At 40.2% G+C, this 19,172-nt stretch overlaps 1 protein-coding gene across 4 annotated transcripts in view; it reads left to right on the top strand.

Annotated features, from left to right (window-relative positions):
* The window catches only part of MYH11 (myosin heavy chain 11), a 63,153-nt gene that overhangs the window by 22,892 nt on the left and 21,089 nt on the right, over positions 1-19,172 (top strand). For 2 of the 4 annotated variants that reach the window (XM_030001514.2, XM_030001512.2), the window contains exons 5-15: positions 5,739-5,841; positions 7,562-7,582; positions 10,001-10,093; positions 11,033-11,096; positions 13,250-13,348; positions 14,383-14,526; positions 17,233-17,328; positions 17,710-17,828; positions 17,998-18,150; positions 18,625-18,798; positions 18,992-19,165. In XM_030001514.2, coding sequence (XP_029857374.1) covers positions 5,739-5,841; positions 7,562-7,582; positions 10,001-10,093; positions 11,033-11,096; positions 13,250-13,348; positions 14,383-14,526; positions 17,233-17,328; positions 17,710-17,828; positions 17,998-18,150; positions 18,625-18,798; positions 18,992-19,165 — 1,240 coding nt within the window. The remainder of the gene's footprint in view (positions 1-5,738; positions 5,842-7,561; positions 7,583-10,000; positions 10,094-11,032; positions 11,097-13,249; positions 13,349-14,382; positions 14,527-17,232; positions 17,329-17,709; positions 17,829-17,997; positions 18,151-18,624; positions 18,799-18,991; positions 19,166-19,172) is intronic. The other 2 variants (XM_041120104.1, XM_030001513.2) reach the window with 1 other exon arrangement.

A 19,172-nucleotide genomic window follows, 5' to 3' on the forward strand; every position in this document is an offset into this window, starting at 1 on the left:
GTAGACTCTTGCCTTCTTCCACTTACTGCTACCCACCTCCCACAAATAACTTTTTGCTATTTACCTTATGGGAATTCAGCAGGATAGCCAAAACACTGGTGTCAAAATGCAAGCAGAAGTTGTGCACTTTATTTTCAAGTACTCTGTGCTGTGTGCTTTGTACTAGTTCTGCAAAGTTCTTCCATTGTTAGCAGAGCTCACCTGGAAACCAAAGGCCTGGTGGGATGCTGAGTACCTGGGACTCACCCAAAATGCTGCTGGGGCATAGGCAGGGGCATAGATCTGAGAACTAGGCATGATTCCATGTTTCCGAGTATAAATATACCCATTCTCAGGACTTCACCCTCAGCTCATTGAACCTACCCTCATGTGGTTAAGTATTGTTTGCATTCTTTTTCAATCCCTACCCTTTGTGTGATTAACTATGGTATGTTTAAAAGGCTCCGTCTGTAATGCTCATGGGTTCTAACGCTTCCTCAGAATTCCCTGTCTTTCCTAGATTTCATTATTTCTTCTACATTTTATTAATAACTACACACATACTGCCTTTGATCTACTCTCCCCTGTGCACACATCCCTCTGCTGTTAGCTCTTTCCCATGGGCAGCATCACCGAACATCCTCTCGTGTCATTCCCTGCCAGTTGCTCTCTGCCACTTTACAGTCAGCCTTAAAACCCCACATCCTACCATGCACATTTACAAGCTGCCTCTCTCCACATAAAAAGCTTTATACCATGGCTGTGCTTACTAACTAATATATCTGTGGTTGCATTAACATAGCATAACTTAACGTAACATATATAATAAATATACAATATATAATACTGCACTAAAGGTATGAAATCTTATTATGTGCCTGAAAATTAAGGCAGTTAAGACTTCAATCGTTGTGTTTTGGTCCCTGTACTGTTCTGGGCAGCCTTCACTGCTCTGCCTGGCTCTTGGGATTCCCCAAAATTCCTGTCTGTGCTTAGGCCTCCCCCACTGCAGTCTCTCTTCTTTAACATCTGAGTTGGCCGTGAAATACCGTATTCACTCTTGCAAAGACCATGCTGGCCTGTGTTGATCAGCACATTAGATGTTGCTGAAGGAAAAATCCCCCAAAATCTGTCCAGTTACTCAGAGACCTGAGCAACCTCGGTGCATGAGCAATCAAGCATGAACTGGACTAAGCAATGGCCAGTGAACAGGCTTGTGACTTTTCAAGCCTTTTCCAATGTAAGTAGAGGCACCGGCCCTCAAAGGAGATTTCTGGCTTTTAAGTTGTTTGATTTCTAAAGATACAAGTGGATTCTCCTGGTGTTTTCAAAAGGATTTTTTACGAAAAATTCCACAGGTGCTTATTTGCATAGCTAAGCACATAAGTGTTTTAAAGATCTCCTCTTAAACCTGTCTGATCTTGGGTTATCATATTTTAGCCACTTTCTGAAAAGAATGGGCAGAATATCTTCTAGAAAGCAGATGTGGCTAAAAGGACTGTGTACAAGTTTCAGTTAAACAAAAAAACACCTTAAATGGATGAGAAAAAAATCTGATCAAAATTCTTAATGTTTGGAGTAATGTGAAGCCTGTGAAAACAAATGCTTGTTAAACACTTGATTTGTACATATAATCAAATACTTTTTCATTACCTTTTACCTTTTTTTAATACATGCATTTAGTTTTAATAGCTTCTATAAAAACATATGGTAGCAGGGTGCTATTTCCACTTAATTCGATACTGTAACAGACAAAATATTGGGTGAGACAGTGGCCATCCTGCCCGTTTCCCTGTCCTCCCCTCTCTCTTTTTGAGCAAACTCTCCAGAGCCTCACCCAGCCACGGGACTTCAGCCTACTTTCTCCCGACACGTGTCAAGAAACGGAGTCATCCAGAACACCCTCCAAACTGCAAAGCCCCATTAGTCAAAAGACTCCTCCACGAGATAGCTAAACTCTTTTCTTTCCCAGCTCACTAAATCTCAAAGGCTGGAGCTGGCACGCGTTGCTGCCTGGCCGTTCTCCCACGCAGATATCTTGTGTAGCTTTAGACCCAGGGTGGAGCTTGGTGCTGAACCAGCTCGGTCTCTTTTGGGAATTTTTTTATAAGTAAACTAGTTGGATCAGTGGGCTGGCTTCTGAGGGGGGTCTCTAGTGGGACAGAGCTGGTCTAGGGCAAAGATTTTCATTATCTTTGCACATCTCGTACTGCAGGATGAAGCCTGCCAAGCCCTAATGGGATTTAGAGCACCTCATTGACTGCCCGGTGCACAGAGGCTTCCCGCAGCGCCAGCGTAGCCAGATTAAGAGATGTGTGAACAGGCAATTTTTGTGGTTCATTGCTTACTGAAACAAATGCTGAAAATAAATTCTGCTGTTAGTTTTTCGATGTTTCCAAAAGTGGAATTAAACTAAGTCTTGTATTATAATATTAATATAGAAAGCTTTCAATATTTCAACAAAAAAATACACTTTTAAAACTGATTTTTCCCAGTTATACCCAAACATACAAGAGTCCTAGCTACACCACAGGCTCACCCCACAACAGTGGGGCCAACTTGTTAGTTTCACCTTGTCCTAGTTTAGAAACCTATTCTAGCTGGGGTAATTTTCGTTTAAGGTGAAGGTAATGGAGTCATGGAGGATTTAGTAGCTCATGTGGTACAAAACCTCTGTTACAGCTGAGTACTATATATGTGAGCTTATGTGCTTTAAATGCTGTATTGAGTTCCTAAAACAATGCCTGGCAAGAAATGAGGGAAGAATAAATTTAAACTATGCCACACAATGTGAGAGAGGTGTTTTTAACAGAGCAAGCCTCTAAGCCTAGTGGACCCCTTTGCTCCAGGAAACCCAAGGAGGAAAACATGTATGGGCAGTAGATAAAGCACTGCTGTTGGGCCGATCAGAACTGTGCAATGGGACCTGCTTTTGATCTTGTCGTGTTGCCCATCTGAGCTGGGTGCAAAGAACAGCACTGGCAGTAAATGTGCTGCCTCTATGTATGGCAGGCATCAAGAATGATTTGAGATGCTTCAATTAAACAAATGATCGGTCTACTCCCAAAAGATTATGATTAGGACAGCGGTAACGGTGTTTATATGGTGAACACTCACTTTGGAACATAATTTAGGGGTAAAGGCTGAGGAAAATGGGCACTCAGAAGAGAGGAGCAGACGCCTCCTGGGTGGAACCCTGTTGTGTATAGTCCATGCCAAAACCACTGTAAGATGCTTTCAGGAGAAAGACCCATCTTTAAAAATTCAGTCACTGAGCTCGAGAGAGCATGTAGATTTTAAAACAGGTGGGATTCCTCATACCACCTCACAATGAAAGTTATTTCTGCCACCCCAGAAATTATGGTACTTCAAGGCAGATGCAGCATGACCAACTCTGTTGCAGCTCAATAGTTCTAGGAAGAATTTCATCCACCTGTGAAGCAAACTAAGAGATTCACATGCTCTCCTCCTCCTGGGTCTTTCCCCTTGTAAGCTTCTTGACGTTTAGAGGCGTTGAACCTGATCTAGCCGTTCCTCCTCATTAGTTAGTTTTCAAACACATGGCATTTTATCACTGAGATGAAATCTAGATGCTGTCATACAGCTGTGATGCATCCTTCAGCATATGAGGGCTACCAATGTTGTTTAATGGCTACTTGTTTATCAGACCTGTCTATTGTCATGGACATTTAAAAATTATCTGATGTGTTGAAAAATTACATGTATTCATCAGTTATGGACATTATTCTTCATTACTTATTGACCTTAGAGATTTTTTCCTACTTGTAGCTGTTGAGATCCTGTCTGTTTTCCATTTCATGTTGAAGCATTTCCATTTCATGCTGAAGAACTTTTTATTGTCCACTTCAAAAGGAAGTTAAAGCCTCAAAGTCTATCTGCAGAAAATAGGAAAACCCTCAGCCTGTGCAGGAGCAAAGAGTTAAGGATGAAAGCACAGAACAAAATGTTAAGTAACTTAAGCAGTACAGTATGGTAGGATAATTACAAGTAAAATGATGCCATATATGGTAATACTCACAGGGATTCAGGGGAAAGCCAAATGATGGGCACTGTTGCCCTGGGAGAAAGGAAATGCAATTCAAGTAGTGATGAACTACAAATAACCTTTAATAAAATGGAATAGTTCAAAGCCCCGGGTTTGTTTGAAGAAAGGGTTTTTTTTTAATTTTTTTCCAAAGAAACAAAGTTGTAAGGTAGATTTATTTGAAAACTTTGTATGCATATGTCTTCAAATTGGTGTGCTTGGTTTGGAATTGTTCCCAGGACACTTAATTTTTAACAATAAAACATGGAAATGTTTTAGCACTGAAGCCCAGGCAGAGGCGAATCCAACCTCTAAACTGTGCAAATTAACCCAGGTCTTGTGAAAAAGAACATATTCATCTCAATTATTTCTGGCTAAAACTCTAAAAGCCAGAAAAAACACTTCTCATCGTGTCGTACCTCAGACAGGAATTGTTTCTGGTTTCCTAAGGTTTACATCAATGTCATTCTATCTTGAAAGTTCTGCCCAGCACTTACCCGTATTTTTTTATGTCCATTTATCACTGGTCCCTTGGTAGGGAAAATTAACTCCTGTATTTCCTAATTAGGAAAAGAAGCAGAACTGCAATGGATCCAGCTAAATAGTTTCAGCTTCAAAAGAGTTGACAAATATCCATGGGATTTTTGAATGTATTGTTCTTTTTATTTTTAAATCCATTTTAGTTTAAATCCAAAGACAAACAGGTCCAACTTACATTTAGACTGTTGCCCTCCTCGCAGCACTAGCTTGATACAGTTGAAAGAACTAGTTTATTACATCCACACCCACTTCAATGACTTTTTTCATTGCTGAGACACGACAGTATAAAAACATTTTCGTCTATATAATCATCAGAGCCAAAGGTATCTAGAAGATGTGAGATGATGTAGTGTGACACTTAGAGAGGGAAAAGTAGGCTGGAAATGTTCTTGTGAGAAGACTGTGTAAATCTGGCCCTTGTACCTGTACTTTGAAAACCACTATTTTACTTTAAGAGCAGGCTTAAAAGCTGTAAATAAACTTAACCCTGGAAGTCCTCCGGGAGGTGAAAAGTAACCACTGCCTTCCTGCTTCCCAAGGGACACTGCACAGAGCACAGCCGGGATGCCAATTCTGCTCGTCAGACATCTCCCCACACAAGATGTCCCTTATTACCCGGTTAGCAGAGACGCCTCGGGCAGTCCCGGCTCTGGTCCCACTGAATTCACGGAGCGTTTGAGCACGGAGTTCAGATGAGGCAGGATCGTTCGCTTGTTGTCCAGCACTGCTACAAGCTGTTAGTCTATTTTAATGCCGGAGTTTCAGAAGAGAAAACTATTGTATTACTGCTGATGTTTTTTCTTACTGCTGTACCACATCATAGTTAATGATGTATTTTTTGGTTTTAAAATACAAGCAGACTCCCTGCCAGCTCCACTTTTCATAAATGTTCAGATGCTGCCAAAGCAAGATGAACTGCTGTTCAAAAATGCATCATGTTTTAGAATTGCCTTAAATGGCCCAACGTCCAGTCAAAATACTATCGGGACAGAGATATAGCTCTGATAATGCGTTCTTTGCATGCTGAAGTCAGGTGGATTTGGAGAGATGGTGTTCTGGGGTAAATACTGAGTCGGGCACTTTCCAGTCCTCTTTTTATACACTAAATACATCACATGGCAGAAGGAGTCCACTAGTTACCTACCTTCTTTTGTGTTATTTTCTTTTCCCTCAGAGGTGAATCTGGTGCTGGCAAGACAGAAAATACCAAGAAGGTCATTCAGTACCTGGCTGTTGTTGCTTCATCACATAAGGGCAAAAAGGACATCAGCATCACTGTAAGTGAGCTCTTCCATGTTCAACTCTTCTTCAAGCCTGTTAGGACTGTACGGAGCTGACTGTGCTAACAGCAAGTCAACGTCTGTGGCTTGCCAAACAGTCGACATATTAAGAGTACACAATTACGTCACAGCTCTATGTTTATGGAAAAAACCTTTTGTTTGACACCCCTTTAGGCATCAAATCAGAACGTACTTTGCTAGAAGAGAAATATTCATAGCTTTCCATATGCATAGCACCTATTTATATCCTAGCGTGAAGGCCTTGAAGCCTGGAAGGGCTCGGGTCCTTATTTTACCCTTGACCCCTGGCAACTAAGAAGTTTGGGAAAGCCTTTAACTAACACATTGTCCAACTGCATCACAAAAATGTATACCAGCATTTAAACTTCCAAAGTTTTGATTGGCTTTGTTGGTAAGTGAGTTTTCTTACTAACCAGCAAAGAGTGCCAGTATAAAACTTGTCTTTTCTTTTTACCCCTCTGTCAGAGAGAACAATTCTGAAAGGCACAATTTTTTTTAAGTACTTTGTTGCTTCAGAATTTGTGATAGTCTTGCCTTAGTGACTAAGTTCATTTTCTTGCTCTGAACCATAATAACGAGCTTGTATCTGCCCAGTTCCCAGAGATCATTAGTGTGGCTGAGGCTCTCAACTGTCTTTGCTGTTTGCAACGATACAACTCCCGCTCCTATGTCATTTTCAGCCTTCTGAATGGTACTCAAACTTCTGCAAAAAAATGTAGCAATTCACTTTTATGACGAAACAGGCTTAAATCAGGAAGACATGTCAGTGTGTTCCAAATGCAAGGCTGGGTCCAAAAAAAGTAATTAGTGGGGTAGTGGGAAACAAGGCAAAAATCTCATGACCACACCTGTCCTGGGTCTTGCAGCTGCCCTTGCCTACCGTGTGGCCTTGCAGACAGAGGACTCCAGAGCACAGCGTGTGCAGCCTGGGCTCTTCCACCAGGAGTAATTGTTTGTTTATGCGCAGCGGATTCTGCTTTGGGCAGGGGAGGGAGTAGATGTCCCTTTGAATAGTATTTTCTAGAAATCCGTGATTAAATTTAGTGGCAATGGTGCAAGGCTAAAGGCATCGTTTTCCGTTGTTGAATGTTTATGCGAGAAACTTACTTCTTCCTACTGGGTCCCTGCTCGGTGGCGGGGGGAACTGATTTCAAGGCCATCCCTAATAGGCATGTAACCGCAGTTGCTGCTGACTCCTCTGGGGAATTATGTGAGTCTCAGGATCACATTGGCCCTGAGAAAGACCTGAAGGCAAATATCCACCAGATAGGAGCTGAGAGAAAGTCTAAGTTGTTCTATAACATGTTGACAAATAGTAATTCAGTGACTGGGACTACTGACACAGCAATTTCAGTCATGAAAAAATAATGAATAGCAAAATGCCTCAGTCGCACCAGAGAAGAACTGGGGATTTACCATAAAAATATCTGTCCTTGTCTGGGCCTGGGAGACTAACCTGGGACTGGATCCAAATCCCATCCCTTTGCTTCAGGGTTTTTTTTCCTTCAGTTAAAATGCTCTCTATATGTTAATGGTATTTGTACTCTTGGTATGTCTGCAATAGATTGTATTTGTATTCCTGGTTTATTTGCGTGGAAACTGTGTATTGGTTATTTTAATACAGGAAAAACAATAAAAATGTCTGTGTAATGGAAATGATACTGACACTTGTTTTATACCACGTTATTCAATACAGCAAGGTCCATCTTTTTCTTACGTGAGTAACTTAGACTGTTTGATGTGTGTTTAAGGCACTGAGTGTAGATCTGCATGCTATTGTTGCACCTCAAATTTAAGAGAGATTTTGTTGAAATATGTTGTATGATATGATAAAAAGCAACAATAGCACCAAATGCTCTCACAAATCAACCCTAACTGTGTCAGGCTCCATGGTAAAGAATGAAGTCTGACACAGGCAGGGTCATCTTTCAAATACCACTCTCTTCTATATGTGTGTTCAAATTGCCATAGTTTGAATGAGATTTCCCACGATCCTGAAAGAGCCACTCAGCCTGAAATTGAGCAATGTGATTTCTGAATGAAAATACCCAAATGCTTTCTGTGCTTCAGGTTGAACTTTTTAGGACTGTTGTGAAATAATTCCTAAACCTCACAGTGTTTGATTGATTTGTTTGGCTGCATGCTTTCCATTTGATATTGCTTTCAATTTTACATTTTCATGTAACTGTTGAGAATTGTTCACATCTGCAAAAGTTAGCATGTTCTTAGCTTGCTGCTATGATGTGTAACAGAGCAATTCCCACTGCAGCGTGTGTCTGCAGGTGTTACGGCAGTTTCTTACAAGCCCTCATGGGCCCTCCTGTGTTGTGGTGTGCTGCACCAGCATACCAATGCTTTGGGAATATAGGCAGGTTCGCTGGCATATTCTTTCTCTTTCTGTGCCAGGCAAATGGTATTTTTTTTTTTATGGGGTCTTTTTTTCCCCATTCTGACTGCTGCCTCTCAAACTTTGGCTATGACAAAGGACAGTGTGTTGCCCCTTAGTTAATTTAGTATTTCATTTGACAAGCTCTCTGAAAAAAAACTAATTCATTGCTGGCATAGGCAACTCTGGGAAGTTCAGTGGACTTACAGCTGCGTACAAGGCTGTTAATTTGGAGCCACACTTTTATCCCCCAAGTTTATGGCATAGTTCAGTTCTCACTAGAAGCAGGTAGTATCTCTCTCAGTTTAGCATACAAGGCTCTATTTTAGCTGTCACCATCTGATTTCAGCAACACCCTATGCTTGTAGTGGAGTTTTTAAGTCTACACAGTGTAACTGGAAAGAGTTTCTCAGTACAGAGAAATTTCATGCACTTTTAGGAATTCATTACTTATTCTACGACTACTGTATTAGCTTGTTTGGAAATCTTCCTTCCCTCTAAATCTTAGGTAGTAAGTTCTGGGGTATTTTTGGTGGGTTTTTCCTTTTCTTTTTTTCAAAATGCAGTCTTGACACATGCCTTAGCTCTCAAAAGATCTAGGCTCTCAGGAAGGTGCTCATTCTGCCGTCTCATGACCATGCAGATAAGTTTAGCAATTTGTTAACAATCTGTTGCTTTTTACTGATATTTTGAGGCAGCTTTCATCTTTGCCACATAAGTTACAAGACATTCAGGAACAGCCTCTAGAAAAAGGTTATCAGTTTTGCACACTAATTGGGAAGCACTTTCATTTTCCAAATTATTTCCCCTAGATTCAACCTAAATATTACCTTATTTTCTAATTAAAATTATTTAAATTCTATCATATTATGTATCAAGGAATTTTTCCTTTTTAGGGTGAGTTATTTGAAATAACGCATGTTACTGCAGAGCAGTACTCAAAGAATAGGATGACAAGAAGCAAATGCGAAATTGAGTGACCTCATAGGACAGACCTGAATGAAAAGTTCAGAAAAGCTGTATTCATAAGCAAAGGATCTTTTCAACTTCATTGATTTGTTTAGAAATAGGAGTATTAAATGCATGCTTGTTTCATTGCATGATTTGTTTCATTAGCAATTACCGATCACAATTAACAATATAATACAAAGTTTGTGTGTTTGCATGATAACTCATTATCCTAGTTTGAAATAAATCAATGCATTTCCATATTTAACCTAAATAGCCTTGCATGGATCATTATTAATAGATTGGATGAAATCTGCTTTGTAGCTTTGTGCTGCATTACATTAAAATGATTCTCGGCAAGAATTAATTCAATTATTCTAATTACATTGTCATTTGCTAGCAAAGGATCTCAGTAAACTAACTTGAAAAAGACATGCTAGAGGTTCCTTTAAGAATATCCCTTCTAAAAATGATATTAAACTGGAAAAAAATAATTTACATTGAATGACCCATTTTTTTAAGAAAGGCCAGTCATGATGCTAAACAGATTAATAGAGTTTGATCTGTCACAGGCAGCAGGGCTGGAAAAGGGTCATGTATACAGGACAGCAGTCAACTGCACAAATATATAAACACAAAGATTAACAGAGAATGAAAACAAATCCACATGAAGTGCAGTATTCAGCAAAAAAAAAAGTTAAAGGCTTAAATTTTGTTTCACATTTTTCTCCAGTGTACATGCGTTGGTTTTAATTAAGTAATTATGAAGTTTAGGGTTAACTGCATCTGAATGAATTTTAGGGTGAGCTGGAAAAACAGCTTCTACAGGCAAACCCTATTCTTGAAGCTTTCGGAAATGCCAAAACTGTGAAGAATGACAACTCCTCCAGATTCGTAAGTAGGAGAAATCCAGTTGGGTCTGTGGGGGGAAGCGGGTAGCTACAGCATCTTTTAAAGCACAACGTACAGACAGTGGCCCTCATCAGTGCTTTTCTCTAAATAGCATCTTAAAACTAATCCCTTAAAAACAGTTTAGAATTCCTCTCTGAAACAGGAATTTTGCCTTATAGAAGATTAAAGATCAAGCTCAAACTTGACAGTACCATTGTCCTCTCACAATTTAGCAGTCTGTGTGTGGCCTTCCAGAGTCGATTCCTGCTCCAGGACATATCCACCTTCATACTTGCAAACAAAGTCTGTGCTTCCTCTTTCTTTGCACCACTGTTGAGCATATACGTCATAAGGTGGTAAGGTGTGCCTATTACTGAGCAAAAGTGGTTAATACATTAAATTAGTAACTACAGGAGAAAAAGAAAAAACAGTCATACAAATTCAAGTTAGAATGATGTGAACTGAGGGCTGTCACTGTTTGATGACATTTTTTTCTGGAAGCACTGGCAGATGCTTGTTTTCCCTGCAGACCCCCCTCTCCCACCTCTGCTCTCTCCCTGCAAAGTTCAGGATCCATGCAGATGAACCTTAGCAGAGGCAGTTACACAGATCCAATGCTATTCCCTCACTGATGTTGTGGAAATCAAAGTAGAAGACAGATGTTGTCATCTTCCCAGCTTCCAAAGCCTGGTCCAGTAGGGAAGACTCCTTTCCCTCTAAGTGCTTGAATGAAATGGGGGGGCTAATCTCTGCAGAGGGAATATCAGAGAAGTTTACTTCCTTTCAGGCTTTTCCACAGGTTGTCCCAGCAGGAGGAAATCAAGCATGTTACTCTTAAGGAGATGATATACTTGTCTTATTAAACAGGATAAAAACTAATATTGGAAAAATCTGGCATAACCTGAAAGAACAGCCCAATCTAGGTCTTCTTTTCATTCACAGGGCAAATTCATCCGCATCAACTTTGATGTGACAGGCTACATTGTCGGAGCAAACATAGAGACTTGTATCCTTTTCAGTGAGATGCACTGGAAGCTAACTAGGGTGAGCAAAAGGAAGCAAGATAAACAAGTTCCATTGCATGTCTAAGAAAGGCAAATGTTGCTGAGGCTAGTATAAACAAAGACGGTGGGAAGTGGCTCCGTTTGTGCTGATACCAGCTTCTCGGTTTGTCTTACTCTCATGTTTATATTTTCAGGTCTGTTTTCTCAGCTGTAGGAAAGTGTGCTACTCCCCATACACAGCTTCAGAAAATGGAAGCACCATACCTAAAGGCAATGGCAGGGGACTTTAAAAGCAGAGTGCCAGTAATACAATAATGAGAAAAGATTGTTTTGTGGTTAAGATTGCATGTGGTCTTGAGAGCCATGTAGTCGTTTTGTTTCGCATCAATGTAATCCTGCATGGGTCACGCCGGTTCCCTGTGGTCTACATTTCCAGCTGCATAAAAAGTTTTGGAACTTCACTGTTTCTTACTGGTGCTGTGAGAGGCACTTTTAAAAAACACTGAATGCTTGGTATCATCACTACAGTTTACCCAGGAACTTGGAGAGTGCTTCCCAGTTTTCAAGTCCAGGTTTGGCACTTTGTCCCAGTCCCTACTGCATGTTGGGATGAAGTCCAGATGCTGAGTGTGATCTTACCCTCAGCCCTGTGCACCCTGGCTTCTGTAAGGGAAGGGTCCTGAGCCTTGCAGACTGAATGATCAAGCCCGTGGCTGCATGTGCCCGGCTGCTTAGGTATTGCAAAGGTCATATATAGGTTGTACTGGGGTAGAGGCATTCCAAGAAAAAGCATTGAGAATAACCCGGTAAGGGAGAAGTCTATATGATACCTAGTATGACAGCTTTCTAGTTCATGTCTGGAGGACTGAAGGGTCATTTTAGTAAAAGTGATATACCTTTCCCGTTGTCGTGGTTGAACCAGGACACCCTTCCACCCCTCTAAAGACTTTTTATTAATAAAGAGAAAAGAGACAGGAAAAGCAACAGAACATGGTGCGGTCAGAAAAGCTGTCTTAGAGTCCTTACAGTTCCTCTCCCTTTGTCAAACCAAGGGGCAATTTATCTGGAAATTGACTTGATCTCTGCATATTTTGTTAAACTGCCATGAACAGAAATTACATGTTCTCAAAACTCACTCAACTGAACTGAAGCAAATATTTTGCTGGTGCTGGTGCCCCAGAGAGCATCAAGTATGAGGTATTTCCAGACAACTTTGTCTGCTCTGGATGCTAAATACTGCCCTGCTCTTTCAAATGACACACACAGAGCAGCGAGCTATATCTCAATAACCTCAATGTATTTTTTCAGGAAAAAAGTACAGACATGTCAGGGAAATTCAGCTTAGCCTGACTTTGCTTGCCAAGTACTGTTGCCTGTTCCCTTGGTTATGTTTATGAGATAGTGTGTTTTAATGAACAAATTAGTATGTAGCTAGATTCCTCAGTGCTGCATTGCTCATCTTTGCATAGAGAAGGAGCTGCTTGCTCCAATAAATAAGAACGATGCAGCTATAAAGAATGACCTTATCTCTTGGGTGTAGCACCAAGCAACAAACGGTTTATCTTTCTGCGCTTATTTTGACAAGTGATCTTTAGAAGAAATCAGGTTTTAATTTTTTTGCTCTTAACTGAAGCTTTGTCTATAGCACTATAGCTTTTAAAGGGTGAATCACTGACTGGTGTTGAAATACACTATTGCCAACTTCATTTTTAGTAGTTTATAGTCACAAAAATGGACCATGAATAAAGTTTGCTTTTATTGCTTTTACACCTACAATACTGGCCTCAAGAACTGTTCTTCTAGCAGCCCCACCTTATGTTGAAAGAATCATATTGGTACTTCATTTTAAAAGTGGTGTGAATTATATTGTGAATACTATTTTTATATATCTGATTTTAGAAGCACCTATGTCTATTATGGTGCTTATTACCGTGATTACCAGCATTTAATATAAAATAAGAGGTAGGAAATTGATCTACTCATTGTGGTGAGAATTATACCAGAGCTCCTGCCACAGAATTAGACGCATGTTCATGTTAGACAAGCTCGTGGCAAATATTTCAAGAATGCTATTGATGGTTCTGAGGCTGATGGCACAATTAAGGAAGGTCTGAAATATGTTATTGATTTTTTTTTTAACACACTTGACAAACAGATTTGCTTGAAAAATCCCGTGCTATTCGTCAGGCTAAAGATGAGCGAACATTTCATATCTTTTACTATTTGATTGCTGGAGCTTCTGAACAGATGAGAAGTAAGTTACTTGCTAATGATTCTTAGATCTCATTGAACAGTCTGAGCAATGGCTTACTTAAGTAATTTATCTTAACTTCTTTAGTTGTATGTCATTCAATCCTTTCTATAAATAAACAGCTCTTTAGCTATAGAAAATACTTCTCTCAAGTGAATTATAAGAAAGCTTCAATTGATGTCCACCTGTTTAAGCCACGTTGTTTGCAGTTTACAGGATGTTTCAATTTACAGGAGATGTAAACCCATTCAGACCCCATCTTGAATGATATTGAGAAGATGAATAGGGAAGAATTATTCATTATTTTTTACACAAAAGAAATCGGAGTTCCAAATGAAAATATTAGTTTGTGGTTTTAAAATAAATTAAGAGAATGTCTTTCCCACAGCACATCATTACGCTGTGAAACCTACAGCTTCAGAATGTTGAGAAGGTGAAAAGTGTAAGTGGATCCAAAAAAAGGATTAGACATAGTATGTATTGGAACATCATGGTTCAAATATGATATCTTTCCCTAAATCACTGGTTGCCAAATAATGTATAAAGCAATGGATAACTCTGCATTTTCCCTGTTTTTTATGCTCCTTACCTAAGAATGTGTTGTTGGCCACAGCATAGGGCTGAAGAGTCTTTTGGTCTAGCCCACTATGGTTGTCACCTGGTTCCATTCTTATTATTACCTGATATGAATCCCCACAGGGAGAGGTGTAATTCTGAGTAGGTTACACATGGCATTAAATGAAAGACTTTTGGGAAGAACGTCTCAGATTTGAGTACATAGGGTGCAAAATTCCACTGAGGGGCAGAGACATTCCTCAGTTACTAATGAAAACTGGAAACTTAACACAATCAATCTTGCTAAATGAAGAGTTATTTTGAAAATATTTGTGCACCACAAAACCCTAAACTCCTGGTACAAGTAGAGTCTTCCTTTGGTGAAAACACTGGGTTTTTCCCTGTTGTTCACTGGGACAACTCATGAACTAAGAGCATTAAGTTGATGCATTTAAGTAAAGCTTTTCTGCTTTGCTTTTTAGATGATCTGTTGCTGGAAGGCTTCAACAATTATACCTTTCTATCTAATGGCCATGTGCCTATTCCTGCTCAACAAGATGATGAGATGTTCCAGGAGACCTTGGAAGCCATGACAATTATGGGCTTTACTGAGGAAGAACAGACAGGTGAGTATTGTTAGCAAGATTGCATTCAAGGTATACATCTGCAAGTGACACCATATAGAGATGCAAATGCACAAAGGTTAATTCTGTCCAGAATAATCACTTTGCAAAATACATATATGAAGTAAGATTCTACATTCATATAAGAAAATTAAGATTATTTAGATTTTATGTCCATGTTTCTCTGGAGAAGTGTGATCTTGCATGAACTGCCAACTGGAGGATTCTAAATGTGCCTGTGTTACTTAACCTCTTTGCTTCTTACTTCCTCTGTGTAAAACTATCACCAACCATTACCTAGCTACTGTTTCTAAGAAGTGCACTGTGAATTAGTGCCCATAGATTTCCCCCCCTCTCGGGAGGTATTGGATGAATTAAACCATAGATGTCTCATGGAAAGAGAATGAAGGTTTTCTCGTAACGCAAAACTTCTCAAGCACAGATTTGTTTCTGCCTCACGTTAAGAATAATACGGGAACTCAGTTCTGTGTGATCAGGAGAGACGCAAGATCAAGGCAGGATCTAAACACAGGCTCAAGATCACGTAACACAAGCAGCACGGTCAGAGCCAGTAACAGCAAGCAACTAAACTGGTGGCACCACAGTGCCTGAAGACAACATAAACCAGCAGCAAGAATCTGTGTGGAGGATAGCAGGGGCTGACAATAGATTGACATGAAGACACTGCAACCGCTGTCATAGATCCATAACACAGAACACTACCAACGTCCTTAGAATCATTGCCACCTTTGTATTAAACAGGGTGATGCTTCAGGAAGTCTTGTGACTGTTCTTGCTTTGCAAGGAGATCTAATGATGATCTACTGCTTTTAGGTTGTTGTCAGAAAAGTTCTACTTAAAAAATTACTACAGTGGCCTACCTTTTCCTCTCGCTGCAGTGGGTACTGGTGGAAGCAGCTGAAGGCAATGGTGAAAACTCTTACAAACCACCTTCTTCAAAGGTTTAAACTGGCAGCGCTTGCTGGAAACACAGTGAAAGAAATACTGAAGAATCACCACCTATGTTGGAAAATAGAGTCTATATCATCAAAGAGAAATTATCTCTGTAATGAACAGAACAATTGGTGATGCACAGGGCAGCTCCATACAGTAATTTAAACATGGATCAAATAAAACAGTTGTCACAATATTTTGCTGTCCATCTGAATGAAGAATTGCAAGGCTTTTTCTTATAAGTCTTAGAAATTCCACAGGCCTGCTTGTAAGAGGAATTTGACATGCACTCCTGACCCACTTGAATTCCACAGCATCGGTGCAGTTGTCAGCATGCAAAAGTACTGTAACACATGGTGTTTTGAAAGGTAGCTTGTGTTTATGAAAGGGAAGATTTCTCACTAGAACTCCATACATACCCAAAACAGACTACTGAATTCAAGCCTGCTCTAACAACAGTAATGACTATTTAAAGCCATTTTTCCCAGAACTTACCAACAACTACCATAAAAAAGCTGCAAAATATTCTGAATTAATTTTTAAAGAAATGGAACAGGCTCAAACAGCTCATATTTGTATTCACTGATTCAGAGAAAAGAGAAGTAAAAACAAAGAGCATGAACCGACAACTAAACTATCTTGAAAATGTGGGCCTGCCAGAGACATCTATCAGTGTAGCTTTTACGTCTCACTGCTCCTGGGAGAGTGCAGGGCTTCAGCTGGTGCGTGCCAGCGTGCGCTGCCCGTGGATGCACATCGCCGTGCCCCAAGTGACACCTGGTGGCAGAAACAGTGTCACCCCATCACTTGAGCCTCGGACCAGCTGTGGCAGCCGGGAGCAGAGCTCAATCACATCCCACGCCTGCATCAGTGACTGAGGGATGCTGAGAAAAAATGTCTTGCCTTGCAGGACAGCAGTGCAAAGCCCAGATTTGGTAGATTCAGATGACGTTACTGATGAAGACCGGTTCGTTCTCCCGCCAGGGCATGTGTATTGGTGTTGACAGCAGCGTTCTCCATTACAACAATAGGAGTCATATTACTGTCTGAACCCCCTTGGTTTCATGCTCTAAAATAGAAGCCCATTTAGCACAGTATTATTCTCCTGTGTAAGTTTACCAAATAAACAAATAGAACTCCCTAGATTCATACAGTCTCATCTGTAACATCAGTAGATTTTACTACCTGAAGTTAGGTGGCATCACATTTATATATATTTTAGTAAGCAAACATTAATCAATTACTTTTCTGTACTTTTGACACTAATCCTTCAAAGATTTGTATACATTTGATTTTAGTTGCACAACTAAATATCCGCACGTCCTTCACAACTGGAGCTTTTGAAGCACCACACATTTTTGCAGCTGCTGGTAATTCATAGATTTTTTGTTTGTTTTAAAAGCAGAGATACAGATGATCAAGTGACTGAGCAGGGAAGATGCTACAGGCCACTGAGAGTGGGAGATGAATTCCTGAGACTTGGGGGTCTGCCTGGGGAGCCAGCACAACTTAGCTCGGAGGTGCTGGCGTTCCCAGACTGGCCTGTTTACTCCACTGCACAGATTGTTGAGATGCTGCTCAATCAGCTCTCAAACTCCTGCGGTTTATGGCACAGTCTTTTAAAGCAAACCTAGCTCTTTCCATAGAGGTACAGACTACTATAGGCAATAGAATGAATCTTTGTTATTGCAGAGAATAGAGCTTTGAAAATGTGTCCATTCTGTTCCTCATTTATATTATCTGTTTCTCTTACAGCTATACTGAGGGTTGTTTCATCTGTCCTACAGCTGGGTAATATTGTCTTCAAGAAGGAGAGAAACACTGATCAAGCTTCCATGCCAGACAATACTGGTATGATTTGCCACTTAAAAAACTTAGTTAACATTAAGAAATTAATAAAATAGCAGCTGACTAAGCAATCTTTATCAGTATTTTTTATTTAATTGTTATTACATACATACTTCACAGGCTTTAAAAGATATACCATACTTAAAATCAGCTCAATTATCATTACCTTTTCTAGTAATCTTGAATCCACAAATTGATGAACGTGAATTTGCTGCTTGGATAATGAATAATACTTTTATGGCAAGTGGCATCTCTTGTATGTACAACTGAAGAGCTTTTAAGGAAGATAAATAACTTCACATACTTGCTCAGCTGTTCATGTTCACACTTACTGACCTGCTAAGAGAAAATTCAATCTGAAAAAATCTCACTCTCTTATTCTAGCTGCACAAAAAGTGTGTCACCTGATGGGGATTAATGTGACAGATTTCACAAGATCTATTCTAACCCCAAGGATCAAAGTAGGACGAGATGTTGTTCAGAAAGCTCAGACCAAAGAGCAGGTATCTACTTGCAGTCTCCTCAGCTCTCCTGAAACTGTTCTCCTTTCTTCTTTTTTTCCTTCCGTCTTCTCTAAAGGGAAATTTCAGGTTTCTGTCTCATTATCTCTACAGAAACTAGCAGCTAATTGGGTTTCTTCTTTCACTTACAGTTTTCTCTTCTTTTTTTCAGGCAGACTTTGCCATAGAGGCTTTGGCCAAGGCACAATTTGAACGTCTTTTCCGTTGGATTCTAGCTCGCGTAAACAAAGCTCTTGATAAAACAAAAAGACAAGGTGCTTCCTTCTTGGGGATCCTTGATATTGCTGGATTTGAGATTTTTGAGGTATGTACTGTGGGACACAGCTGGCTAAACTCCTTATTATCATGCAGTGGTTTGGATACAAGATGACAAGTATCTAAGTTCAGAGCCACAAAAACCATTTGGTTTTTTCAAGCTGGCTAGCAGCCCGTGGCCATCCCAACCCACAGGCCTACAATACCTGGCTGCTCACCTTTCCCTTGGGCAGGAAGGGCTGGGGGCTGGCAGCACGCTCCTGCGGGGCTTCTGCGGGGCTCAGTGTTTAGAGCAAGGCTCTGCTTTTTATGGTTTCTTGAACAGGTCCCAGTTCAAAGATTTACCACTTGAGAACTTACTGTAAATTTCCAAGACCTTGTATTAGAAAAATATGGATCCTTACATTTGAATTATTGCAATATGTAAAAAGAAATAGAAGATAACAACTTTCATGTTGTCATTTAAGTTCCCTCTTGAAGGTCCCTTTCTAACATTACAAATTCACTTTTTTCCTCTTCATAGATCAATTCCTTTGAGCAGCTGTGCATCAATTACACTAATGAGAAACTTCAGCAGCTTTTCAACCACACAATGTTTATACTGGAGCAAGAGGAATACCAGCGAGAGGGCATTGAATGGAATTTCATTGACTTTGGCCTTGACCTGCAACCTTGCATTGAGCTGATTGAAAGACCAGTAAGTTTTTATCTCTATAGGTGGATACTACATAGGTTGCATCGGGGTCAGCTATGTATCAGTACAATAAGAGAACCATTTAAGGTATTTCAGATGCTTTGTTGCCTGGGAGGATTTGTAACATAAGGAATAAAGAAAGTGGTGCTCTGTCTCTGTCTGTGACAATACTGATCTGCTATTGCTTACATTGTAGACCAACCCTCCAGGTGTCCTGGCTCTGCTGGATGAAGAGTGCTGGTTCCCCAAAGCTACTGACACATCCTTTGTGGAGAAACTATGTCAAGAACAAGGCAACCATCCCAAATTCCAGAAGCCCAAGCAACTCAAGGATAAAACCGAGTTCTGTATAATGCACTATGCAGGCAAGGTACTGG

The sequence above is a fragment of the Aquila chrysaetos genome, chromosome 25, assembly GCF_900496995.4.
Source record: "Aquila chrysaetos chrysaetos chromosome 25, bAquChr1.4, whole genome shotgun sequence".
NCBI classification, from domain to species: Eukaryota; Metazoa; Chordata; class Aves; order Accipitriformes; family Accipitridae; genus Aquila; species Aquila chrysaetos.